The sequence below is a fragment of the Macaca mulatta genome, chromosome 4 (assembly GCF_049350105.2).
Source record: "Macaca mulatta isolate MMU2019108-1 chromosome 4, T2T-MMU8v2.0, whole genome shotgun sequence".
Taxonomy (NCBI): Eukaryota; Metazoa; Chordata; class Mammalia; order Primates; family Cercopithecidae; genus Macaca; species Macaca mulatta.
The window spans coordinates 11580711-11593369 of record NC_133409.1 but is presented as its reverse complement, the minus strand read 5'-3'; the positions used below and the strand labels follow the sequence as shown (position 1 = coordinate 11593369).

At 40.5% G+C, this 12659-nt stretch overlaps 1 protein-coding gene across 2 annotated transcripts in view; it reads left to right on the top strand.

Moving 5' to 3' along the window:
* The window catches only part of SLC22A3 (solute carrier family 22 member 3), a 101049-nt gene that overhangs the window by 72503 nt on the left and 15887 nt on the right, over positions 1-12659 (top strand). For both annotated transcript variants that reach the window (XM_015137640.3, XM_077999223.1), the window contains exons 6-7: positions 11974-12071; positions 12191-12405. In XM_015137640.3, the coding sequence (XP_014993126.1) occupies positions 11974-12071; positions 12191-12405 (313 nt within the window). The remainder of the gene's footprint in view (positions 1-11973; positions 12072-12190; positions 12406-12659) is intronic.

Below are 12659 nucleotides of genomic sequence, written 5' to 3'. Positions count from 1 at the left end.
AAATAGCCAACCTCTAAATTTAAACAAGTTGAGTATTAATCATTGCAGTGAAAAATTTTTCACATTAAAAACTGAATCACAGAATTCTTATTTGATCACCACATGTTTTGAAAAACTATTTTAATGTCACTGACATGAGGTTGTCCCAGAAACAAAAGTGTATGGATATACACAATGTAGCAGTCATTTATCTTCATTTATTCCTCCATTTATTCAGCAGATAGTTACTGGGCGCTGCATTCAAGGCATCTATTTTTAAAATAACCTCTGTGCAATGTTCACTTTCAAAAATGTCTCCCCACACGCATTTAAGATGCCTTCTATTATCTCTAATCCTCTATGGTTGCTTTCCTTTTTCCTTTTTTCTTTTTGAGCTGTTTTCCATCTCTCCCTACTAATAATAGGTCTTTATTTAACTATACTTGTTTCATCATATAGATATGCACAATACAACTAAACCTGAAGTTGAAGAGTAGATTGAGTCCTATATGCAATGTCTGGAAATCACCACAGTGTGTTTTAATTTTGATTGAAGTACACATAGACATTCACATTGAAATCTAGGTAGGGTAAGGACAGTTATTAATTATGGAAACTAGTCTATATATTTGTTGGAATATGATAAATCAAGTCACAGTTCAAAGTTGAATAAATAGTGAACACAATATAACATTAATGCAGATTAATTACCATGGCCCAGAGACCAGCCATGAGACACAACATGCTTCGCTGTCAGCAATATTCAGGACTGGAATTCCAGAGATAGCATGTGTTACTCGCTTATGGCTGCTACGTAAGAGAATCTCAGCTATCTCTAAACGTTCTGCCTTAAGCAGCATAAAGGATGTACCAGTGAAAAATGAGTTACCATATGCAGAAAATATTCTGCAAATCAAGAACCAGAAAAGTAAGCAACCCACAAACTCCAAAACTCATTAAATGACTGTGATATTTATTTTGAGGTGCATCTACACTGATCTTCAAACTTTTCAACTATACCTGACTTTCTCTGGAATATTTCTCAGCATTTTCAGACGAAACCAAAGTTTGTCTGAGCTACATAAGGAAGGCAAAATTTGGATATTTGACAAATTGGAAGCACTGAAAATGGAGGAAATTCCAAGATGACATCTAAGGGACTCTTAGTCACTTAGACTAAGTGGTTTTGGTTCTTGTTTTCTGAGGGGTACAGAGTTGGGTTACTTAGGACTCTGTGCATGGTTCAGGCATCACTGGGCTGTGCAACACTCATCTCATGTCCTGCTTGATTTTCTTCTCCCCTTCCTCCTCTATCCCCACTCTCCCCTCGGTAGGTTTCCACTCTAATGTGTCTGATTTATGTGTTTGCTATTAATGTGTCCTTATGAAGTGGAGCGTGCTGTGTGTATTCAGGTGATACAAATGGCATCGTGCCACTCCAGACCTTGTATTTCTTACTTTTTCACTCAACTATGTGTTTTAAGTGTCTATCCAACTTGTTCGTGTGTGAGTGCATTGCTTCCAACTGTCGTGTGATTTTCAGTAGGCCACACCTGCTGTGCCTCTGGTCTCCATCTTCCTAATGATGGACACCTGGGTTGCCTTCAATAATTGTGATCGGTGTTTTCATACATGTCCTCTTCTGACCTGTGTAATGTTCTCCATGGAGTTCAAGGCCTAGAAGCGGATCCCTTGGGTCCTGGTGTGCGGGCAAGCTTTGTACCCTGAATAACACCAGCTTGCTTTCTGTGTCTACCCCACTAGTGGGACCTGTGGGTCCCTATTGTCCACATCTATATTTAGTATGCTCCAGTTTCCTAACTTTTCCAGCCCCCTCAGTGAAAGCACTGAGTTGCACATCTCTAGTTACTGGTGAGATTCTTTGTAACTTCACTGGAGCACATGGAAAACAGAAGAAATCGAAGGGCAGTCAGGACTCTTCCAGCAGGCAGGGACCAGGTCAGAGCCAGGATGAAGACAAAGCACCCTGAGCATGCAGCGATGGAAGAGATTCTTGTGACCCGAGCTGATGGGGGAAGGTTGAGGGCAACGCAGAGACCCCACTGCCGGCTTGCCAAGAGAACATGCAGGAAAAATGCAGGAAACGAGGGAAGGCTCCATTTTCCTGAGAAAAGGGCTGGAGGAATATAGGCGGCATCAAGTCCCAGCTACTGGCTCTTTGAGAATGTAGTCGGGACTTGCCCCAGTCACCCTTTCTCTGAGCACTCAGTGACTGGGGCTGATGTCACCCTGGCTGTCCTTGACCTGTGCAGAAAGCTCTGCCAACCCAGGACAGTGTGGGGAGGGCCTTCTATGCCCAGGCCCCAGCAGGAGACACCTCCTAGGAATCTAGCGGGACAAGGTTGCAGTGATCCTGGAATCCTGCCCACACCTAACGGCTGGAACAGTTCCCTCAGCTGGCTAGTGGACAGGTGGTCTGATGAACTCATACATTACTGATGCTGATGTTAAAGACCATGTTCCTGTTGAAATAATTCCCAAAGCATTCAGAAGACTGAGAAGAAGTGATGATAAGAATTGTTCTTGGCAGGAGTGTGTGGTTTTGATTTTTACTTGCGATAGAGCAGAGGATTTTCTTCACTCAAACTCTCTTTTTCTCTCTCTTCAAAACAACTTTGGCTGACCAGTGTCTTATAGACACTCAATTTGCCTCTACATGGAACTTAAAATTTTGTGTATCCATACATGCTACCATAGTTTCAGGCACTGGGCATTTCAAAAATGTGATATTTAGAACCTTTCTGTTTCTGTGATGACTGCTGGCATAGGTGCTGCTGGAGCTTTCGATGACATGTTGGATTCAGTCCACACAAGTTTTGATGCATATTCCCTTAATTTCTGAGCCTTTAGAGTTAGAGTTTTAGAACTGAGAGTACATTCTCTTTTTTTCTTTCTCCTCTTACATCAATAGGCTCTTCTCCCCCCCCCCCACCCACACACACAAACAAAAAATAAAAATAAAACCCTCCCAGCATTGCTTTTGAGAAATGAAGAAATGTTCCAACATGTGACCCACAGCTGCAATCCGTTAACCTTTGCCAGTACTGAGGCTGCCCTCTGGGTCCCTCCTGGGACTGCATAGATAGAGGCCCATTTGCTGTTCTGGGCAGCATGCCCAGTCATCTAGGAGGTGGGGGACTGGGGCACTCTTTCAGGCCAACTCGAGCTAACGGAATAAAATATCTTCTCCATGGAGTGTCTCAATGAAAGAGCCACCTGGGCTGCAGGTGACCAGACTCGCTCGGTGCAGCACGGTAGCTCCTAGACTCATGTACAGTTGAACACTTCAGATGTGGCAAGTCTGAACTGAGATGTGCTGTCCAGCAAACTGTACAATGGATTTCAAAGATTTAACAGGAAGCGAAGGGTATAAAACGCCTCATGAATAATTTCATATTGGTTACACCTTGAAATGATCACGTTTTGGATACATTGGATTACATGAAATGTATTATAAATTCATTTCCCCTGTTCCTCTTTATGTTTTTTAATGTGGCCACTAGAAAATGTAAATGTACGTGTGTGGCTCACATTATATTCTTACTGGACAGCACTGGTTCAGAGGCCTGGGATTTATTTTTAACTACTTTAATAAATATCAAACATTCATGATAATTTTAATACGGAATATTTCTCCATCATAAATGCTCTTGCATGGTAAATATTTTATCTACTCTTGTTTTAAAGGATAAGCAGGTTTTCAAAACTTGCCACAGTACTACAGGTAATTTGGCAAATTCTCTTTTATGGGTACCAGATAGTGCTATTTTCCCCTAGAAGCTGGCTACAGCTCTGTAACATGACATGCTTACTCCTGGCCATTCTGGGCTGGTCCTATTCTGACTAATGAGCTTATTATCCACTGGGCAGTGAGATGGAAGGACATGAGCACCTCAGCTGTCACTGCCGAGCTTCCTCCCAGCCCCACCAGGCCCTCTGGTTCCTGATGCTTGTCTGTAAGACCAATGGATACTTTAACTTTTGAAAGTGGTTTCTGGTTCCCCCAATCGGTAAGCCCAAAGACCTCAAATAACATTTTATTGACACAGACTTCTTAGAGATGAAAAGTTTCTAGAGAGCAGAACCTTTAGGGAACTAGTGATGACACATTCACCGAATAAATCACAGTATTAGACTCAAGAGCAGATAAGTTTTCTTTCTTATCGGTGTCATCTTTCCTTGTGAAATACAACAACTGATGAAGAAGTCTCTTATTGAGAACAACCAGACAAAATCACAAGGCTAGACAAGCAGCTACAAACACTGTCGCCTTCCCGCTGCCCATAGTAGACCCTGCTGGTAAATGTATTTCTCCCTCCTAAACCTGGGAGGACTCACATTTCTGCACCCAGAGCCCCAGTTGGAAGTAAACAATGTGAGTGAACCGATGAGGTGGGATTGCTGTTCCTTGACTCTTAGTGCTTCTCATGCTAGCCTCCTGGGGATGTGGTTAACATGCAGATTTTCTCTCTAGATCTGGGGCAAGGCTTGTTCAGCAGGCTCCCAGGAGAGACCGACGCTGCTGACTTGTGGGTCATACTTTGAGTTGCAAGGCTCCGTACGTGGTGTTTGCCAGTGTGCACATTCATGAAAAATTACCCTGCCTTAATCCTGGTAGATCCGCAGTTCCAAATCAACATTAAATACATCTGGTATATTTAAGAAAATTCAACATAAAAAGAAATCCATTTCTTAAAAAAAAAGGCAGAGCAACCATTCTCTTTATCTGAGGACCTTTAAAAGCATCTCCCTTTATGTATTAAAGCATTAGCTACTAATTACTAAAGGAAAAATTGCTGGGTGAATTATCACCTGGAAATAAAGTAACTCTCAAAAGTTATAAAACACAATATTAATGTTGACAGCCTCTGTTACTGAATATGACATATTGTGTGCCAGGTGTGTGTGTGTGTATAGTTGCATATATGTATATATACACACACGTGTATGTATCTGTGTATATGTACACATATCTGTGTATCTATATAGATGGGTTACTTAAATGAATTTTCAAAACTAATAAGGTGTGATTTGATAAATGAATAATATTTGATAATAATACTGAAATAATAAAATTGAATATTATTATTCTCCTGCTACTGATGAGAAAACTAAGGCTCAAATAGTTTAAATAACATGCTAGTAAAAAAATGTTCTGAGTAGAATACCACATGTCTGGCCTGACCCTGACTGTCTTTTTTTTTTTACTCTGAGACCAGTACTCCATGTGGGGAGTTCTGAACACCGTATTTATAACAGATGATTATTTATAATGTCTTTCTCTTCTTTGGCAATTTAAATTAAAATGTCAACTTGAAGAAATGTTTCACCAGCAAGAATTGCAAAGAGAGCTGAATTAATCAAAGAAAGATGAATAAAGTGTTCTTTTAATATAGAGTACATCATTGTTGATGGAAAACACAGTCTTGGCAGAATTAAAAGATAATCAAAGCGATGAATAGGGCAAGTAGAAATTCAGCTCATTAAATAATTGCAAGGAAACTAACCTCTGCAGTTTAACCTTGAGCAATACCTTTTCCTATGAGTAGTGTGTTGATACTAGGCAACAAGCCTCCGAACAGCTAGTGTTACCCAGAACATCACCCTTTTCTCCCTTTGCTTCAAATCAAAACCAGCATCCCCATTTAGATGGCACAAAAGGTACGACAAAATGGGATGCCAAGTGAGACACTGTTGATTCTGTTTCTATGAAATTCTAGAAAAAGCAAAACTGTCATGATAGAAAGCAGATCTGGGTTTCCAGAGCCCAGAGTGGGTGGAGGGGACTGACTTCACTGAGACACAAGGAAAATTTTGGGGATCATGGAAAGTGTCTGTACCACGGTTGTGGTAGTGGTGTAAGACTATATATCTGTCAAAAGTCTTCAAAGCGTGCACTTAGAATTGCTGGAGTTTATTGTACATAAATTATATGTAAATATCATACAGTGCATGTAAATGGTATGTGAGTAATAAAGCAATTTTTTTTTTAATTTTAAACCTGGCATAGCATTTTGGTTTTTTTGTGTGTCTGACTCAGACCGGGCAAAATTTAGTAACCCTTTGGCAACAGAAACTCAGCATAGATATAGAGCTAGAAGTTATTGTAAAAGAATAATAGTGGCGGCCGCCACGGCACAGGAGTTGCCAAGATTTTCCTGGATGAATTCCACCCAAGATATGGTTTTAAGTCTCTCAGGGCCTTTGGATGCCTAGAAAGTGGGTCATCTTTCAGAATATGTGCGTCATTGTGGAGATGTTAGTAAATCAAAGACCAGCTGGATTTGTCCTTAAATGTAGCAAAATATGTACTTGCTTGGAAGTACTCTTAATCCTTTCATTCACTGGACAGGGAAGATTGGTTTCATGGTCCTGACTCCCTTTATTCGTTATCAACACTTAGTATTTTTTTTTTTTTTTTTTTTTTTTTTTTTTTTTTTTTTGGTAGAGGGTATATATGAGGCAGTAAACTTGTGGTCTGGAAAAGCAGAGATCATATTACCACTCTGTTCTAACTCTTAAAAATTTGAAATTAAGACTTATAACAGGTATTTTTATGGGGTAGACTGGAGTACAGAAGCAATTATTTTAACTATTTGCTAAAAAGAAATTGCCTAAAATATTCAGTTACTAAAGCAAAAGCATTGTTCTGGATTGGATTCTTCACATAATTCTGCTTTTGGCAACAAGTAACCAGAAAACCAACTTAAATAGGTTCGGACAATAAAGATATTCACTGGCTCATGTGTCTGGAATTCTAGTAACACCAGCATTCAGGGTTGGCCAGACCAGGGTCTCGACAATCTCATTAAACCATGGTTTTCTTCCCCTCTCTCCACTCTGCTGACAGGATAGCTTCATCTTAAGACTTGTTGTCTCATCGGTGTAAGATGACTGCTAAGATGTATTTGAGCCCACAATCTCCTCATTTATTCCTTGAAGGAAGAAAGAAAAGATTTCTTCAGGAACTTCTGACTTAAGAGCAATGAAGGACTTTCCCAGAAGTCCATTTGTCATTGGCCCGAATTGGGTTGTATGCCCATTTCTCATTGGTTCAAACTGGGTCACGTGCCCAGTCACTGACATGGAGGATAGGATTTCCCTAAACTAATCAGGCCTCCCCCCTGCAACTGGAAGCAGAGTCAGCACCCGTAAACACGTGAATTGGTAGTGTGGGAGAGTGTAGTGAGAGTTCTGTTAGGAAACAGAAGGAAGTCAACGATTGGGTACACTGTGTCTAATTTAAGTCCATGACTTTAAAAGTGAGCTTTTTTTGCTACGAAAATAATGTAGGCTTTTTTTTTTTTTTTTTTTTTTTTTTGAGACGGAGTCTTCCCCTGACACCCAAGCTGGAATGCAATGGCGAGATCTCCACTCACTGCAACTCTGCCTCCCAGGTTCAAACGATTCTCCTGCCTCAGCCTCCCGAGTAGCTGGGATTACAGACGCCCACCACCAAGCCCAGATATATTTTGTATTTTTAGTAGAGACGGGGTTTCACCATGTTGGCCAGGCTGGTCTCAAACTCCTGACCTCGTGATCTGTCCGCTTTGGCTTTCCAATGTAGGCTTAATTTTTAATTTTCAGAGAATATTTGTAGCTGAAAAGAAGAAAGTAATTAATGAAATGATATGGCATACTTTTAAACAATAAATATTATATTCTACATACTGCAGACACATTACAGCATAATGGTTAAACATACAGACTTTGCTATCAACCTCCTGGTTCGTCTTCTTACTGTCTGTGTGTCCTCCTTGGGTAAAGTACATAGCTTTCCTCCACCTCAACTTCTTTCTCTCTGTAATGGGAATGATAGTAGTATCTGTACAAATTGCTCCAGCACTAAGTCTCTCGTTCAGGGGTCAGCAAACTACAGCTTGCAGGCCAGACATGCAAGCAACCTGTTTTTGTAAACAAAGTTTTGTTGGAACCCATTTATGTATTGTCTATGATTGTTTTCACAATACAATGGTAAAGTTAAGTAGTTCCAACAGAGGTCTTAGAGCTCACAAAACCAAAAACATTTAATAGATGGCCATTTGCAGAAAAGGTTTGCCAACCTCTAGGTTAATACATAAGATCTTTATTTTCTTGCCAAAATCTAACATGTCATAATTCTGTGGTCATTGAGTGACTGGAGATTTGCCAGAGAAAGGCAATTATCTACAGAGCCAACATGAAAGCAAGAGATGCTTCTTTATCACTTAAAAAAAAATGAAAAATCATGAACAACTGAAAAATCTACAAATGTGTTTAAATGTCAAATTAGGCTGGGCATGATGGCTAATGCCTGTAATCCCAACATTTTGGGAGGCTGAGTCAGGAGGATTGTTCAAACCCAGGAGTTCAAGGTCAACCTGGGCAACACAGAAAGACCCTGTCTCTACTTCTACTACTACTACTACTACTATTACTACAACGAAGAAGAAGAAGAAGGAGGAGGAGGAGGAGGAGGAGAAGAAGAAGAAGAAGAAGAGGAGGAGGAGGAGGAGGAGGAGGAGGAGGAGGAGAAGAAGAAGAAGAAGAAGAAGAAGAAGAAGAAGAAGAAGAAGAAGAAGAAGAAGAAGAAGAAGAAGAAGAAGAAGAAGAGGGAGAAGAGGGAGAGGAAGGAGAGGAAGGAGGAGAGGAAGGAGGAGAGGAAGGAGGAGAGGAAGGAGGAGAGGAAGGAGGAGAGGAAGGAGGAGAAGGAGAAGGAGAAGGAGAAGGAGAAGAAGAAGCAGCAGCAGCCAGGTTCTGTGGCATACACCTGTGGTACCAGCTGCTCAGGAGGCTGAGGTGGGAGGATTGCTTGAGTCAGGGAGGTTAAGGCTGTAGTGAGTCATGATTACACCACTACACTCCAGCCTGGGCGATAGAGAGAGACCCTATCTCAAAAACATTTTTTTAAATTTTTTTTTAAAAGTCAAACTATCTACCTGAACTGACCAGAGATCTTGAAATTTGTGATGTAGGATTTCCCTTCAACTCTGGGATGTTGGAACTGGAAACTTGAGTGAGAGTGAATTTGTTCAGACTCGTAGCTGGTGGATAGAAGTCATAGCTCTCAGCAGAAGACTGAAGAGGAAATAAAAGAGAGCCAATAATAAATTGCTGTGAATATTTCTTTTGAAAAGCAAAGAAAAAAGTATTGCCACCTGTGTGCACTGAATGGACAGTGGTGTTGATATGTAGACAAGGGATCCTGTCAGGGAATCCCTGGAGAGAGAAGAGTCTGAGACTAACACAGCCCGGCAGCCCCAAGTCTGAGTTGTGGAAAAGCCCTCAGTAAAAGGAAAAACTCATGGGAATGAGTTGGTGGTGATGCTTTCGTGCAGGAACATTGTCCTCGCAGGATGGGTGGTTTTAATCCTGAATTTAAAAATCTTTAAAATCTAAATTAGTCAAAATTTTTTCATAAAATAATGTTTTAATTAAAGATTTAGTTTTAGGTCAAGTGCACAGTGTCTTTCTTTAAAAATGTTTAGATGTGACCATCAACTATCAAGAATGTTTCCAGAATGAAATATATTCAGCAGTGCCATGTGGGGATCAGGAGCACAGGCTCACCAATCAGTTGCCTGGTTTGAATTCCTGGCAACTATTCACTCCTTAAAGTCCTAAGCCTTGTTTTCCTTATTTATAGAGTAAGATTAACAAAAGTACTAACTTTATAGAACTTTGATGAGACTTAAAATAATCCATGTAAAGTGCTTAGTCCAGAATCTAATATCACACACTCCATAAACACCAGCCATTTTAATGTATTAACACATAGAAATGAATTGTAGAAAACATTTCGGCAACAAACTATACAATATATATTTTTGTAATATATCGAGTTCTTGTCTTTCACTTTTGATATTCCTGACTTGTTTTTTGAACAGCAAAGGTTAAGGTAGACACAGAAAAATCCCTCATTGGGGTCTTCAAATTTAGAAGGTTAGCTCAGGGGTCATCTTCATAGACATTATATTAGTTAAGATCCAGGTCAACTTGCTAATGAAACAAAGTCCTCGAAAATACAGTGATGAAAAAGGGAAAAGTGTTTTTATCTCTAGCACACCCACCCAGAGGTGAGCAGCCCAGCTCTAGCGAGGCAGCTGTACTCCATGAGGCCCTCCAGGGCCTGAGTTCCATTTGTCTTGCATCTCCACCATGGTCTACACAGGTTGTATGGTTGAAGCTCGCCGGCATCTTCTTGCAGCAAGTTATTACCTTTTTAAATGCTGAGACCTAGAACATGACCCCCACAACCACCTCATTGCTGAAGTCTTATCACAGTGCCACTCACAGTTGAAAAAGAGGATAGAAAAAATGACTCTCACTAGGCTGCCATATGCCCAACTAAAATTCTATGTATTCTCAAAAGTGGGAAGGGAAGAATGGACGGTGGAATCAATCAGCAGTCTTCCACGGCGATTGTCATGGCAACTATTGTTTTGTTGACTCTAGACACTATTGATTTTAAGACACATAGTCATTTTATGTACCACTAAGTAAGGGAAACCATGTTGTTTAAACTAGGACACGTTGCTCTCTTATCAGCTCAGTTGTAGGACACCTTCCAATTAAGAGATGTTAAAATGTAGAAAACCAATTTTTGGTATAAAAGAAATACAGGATTGTGAAGACTTTGGAAAAGAAAGTGACCAAAGGCATTCATTTTGCAGTCTACTTTTGTGTGTGTGTCTTTCCTTGGAGCAAAGATAGGCAGAAGATATCAAGCTTTGGTTAATCTATTGAATTTACTGTTTAGAATCTATGATTGACAAGGTACTATCGGTGTGCATATGCTCTAAGTCAAATTTGTGTGAATACTGGTAGAGAGACTTTGGCTCAAAGCTTTGGAGAAAATTTGCCTAGATTTTCATTCAATCTGGGCCAAATGTGGTGTTGTACAAATAGACCACAGGGACCTTGTCGTTAGTAGCCAGCATTTCTGTTTAATAGGAGCAGAGAAACCGAGGACAACACCAAGACAGATATAACCAGGGCACTTGACTTCTTGCTTCAGCACTCAGTCGTTATACAAACAGTTGTTGAACACCAGGCACTTTGCTTGGTGTGACAATGCACTCCCTGCCTTCTAAGAGCTCCAGACCTGCAGGGGAATGCTGTTGTGCAGGTTCTAGGATAGAGGTCCAGGGAGTAGAGGCAGAATTTGGGAGCCATCAATTCTATCTGAGGCTAGGAAAGGCCTCCCAGGAGAGGTAAAATCAGGACTGAGGAGGTCAAAGAGCCCTCCATGCAGAGGTAAGAGACTGATAAGCGCAGGAAACTGGAGCTGTGGTCACTGCAGGGGATCGTGCTCTGATGCTTCCGCATGTTAGACTAGAGGCAGGGTGTGGGGATCGGGGGTGTCCTCTGCAGCTTCGCTTTTTTCAGTGTCTTGTACGTGGTTGGCCAATAGCAGTATTTACTGAATTGAAGTGAAAAGACCAACTTCTTGAATGGCCAGATAGAGATGAGCTGAATTTTTCCGGATCAAAAAGATATTAGATTACAATAAATGGACAAAAGCAAAATAATACATTTGGTGCTTGCTCTCAAATTTAACATTGCTCTATTTTGTTTGTGAAAGTCTGATTTGAGGATTTAGTTTATAAAGAAACCCTAAATTGGTTGGATCCCACTTGCTTCACCCACCCTGACTCTCATTTCCCCCAATTTAATAAATATGCATGTGTATTTTACTTTAGAACACACAGACCAGTGTAACATAAAGTACTGAAATTATCCTAAGAACAGATTCTCAGTGCAGCAATCCTATCTTTGTGAATTTGATGTGTTCTAAATGCCAGAGCAGAAGTGTTTTAATTCTCAGGTTTTAACATATTATGAAAGCCGCTAGTCACTTCAGTAAGATCATTTGATTCTGGTTAATGACAAGTCTATGCTATGCAGGTGTTTTTGTTTGTTTGTTTTGTTTTTTGTTGTTGTTGTTATTGTTTTTGCTGTCTATTGCTACTGAAATCTGCTTTTCTTATATAGATCACTGTTACAGATGAGGAAGTTAGTAATCCATCCTTTTTAGATCTGGTGAGAACTCCCCAAATGAGGAAATGCACACTTATTCTTATGTTTGCTTGGTAAGTTTGACTTGTGATGGATTTGAAAGCTTGCGTTAAATTTACAACACATCCCTTTCTTCAAATCAGCTGGAAGTTATCTCTTACTTGTTCTCTGGTGTCTTTCAATGTTGCTACAGGTTCACAAGTGCAGTGGTGTATCAAGGACTTGTCATGCGCCTGGGAATTATAGGAGGCAACCTCTATATAGACTTTTTCATCTCGGGAGTGGTGGAACTGCCAGGAGCTCTCTTGATCTTACTAACCATTGAGCGCCTTGGACGACGCCTCCCCTTTGCGGCAAGCAATATAGTGGCGGGGGTGGCATGCCTTGTCACTGCATTCTTACCAGAAGGTAATCTTACCCCACATCTGCTTGGCAGCCAAAGGAGTTGAAAACACCTAAATCCACAATCAAGTGTAGGGAGCCACTTGTTCTTAGGAAATGTGCAATCGAATCACAGTCTTGGCATCAGGCAAGCTTTCATGATGTCCCTCCATTTTTTGCTTAATCAGTGTAAAAACTTTGGAGATAAGAGATTGGTTCTGTAGATGATTCTCTTTTCTCAATCGTTAGGATCGTTTATGAATGAAACAGATATTGTGCCT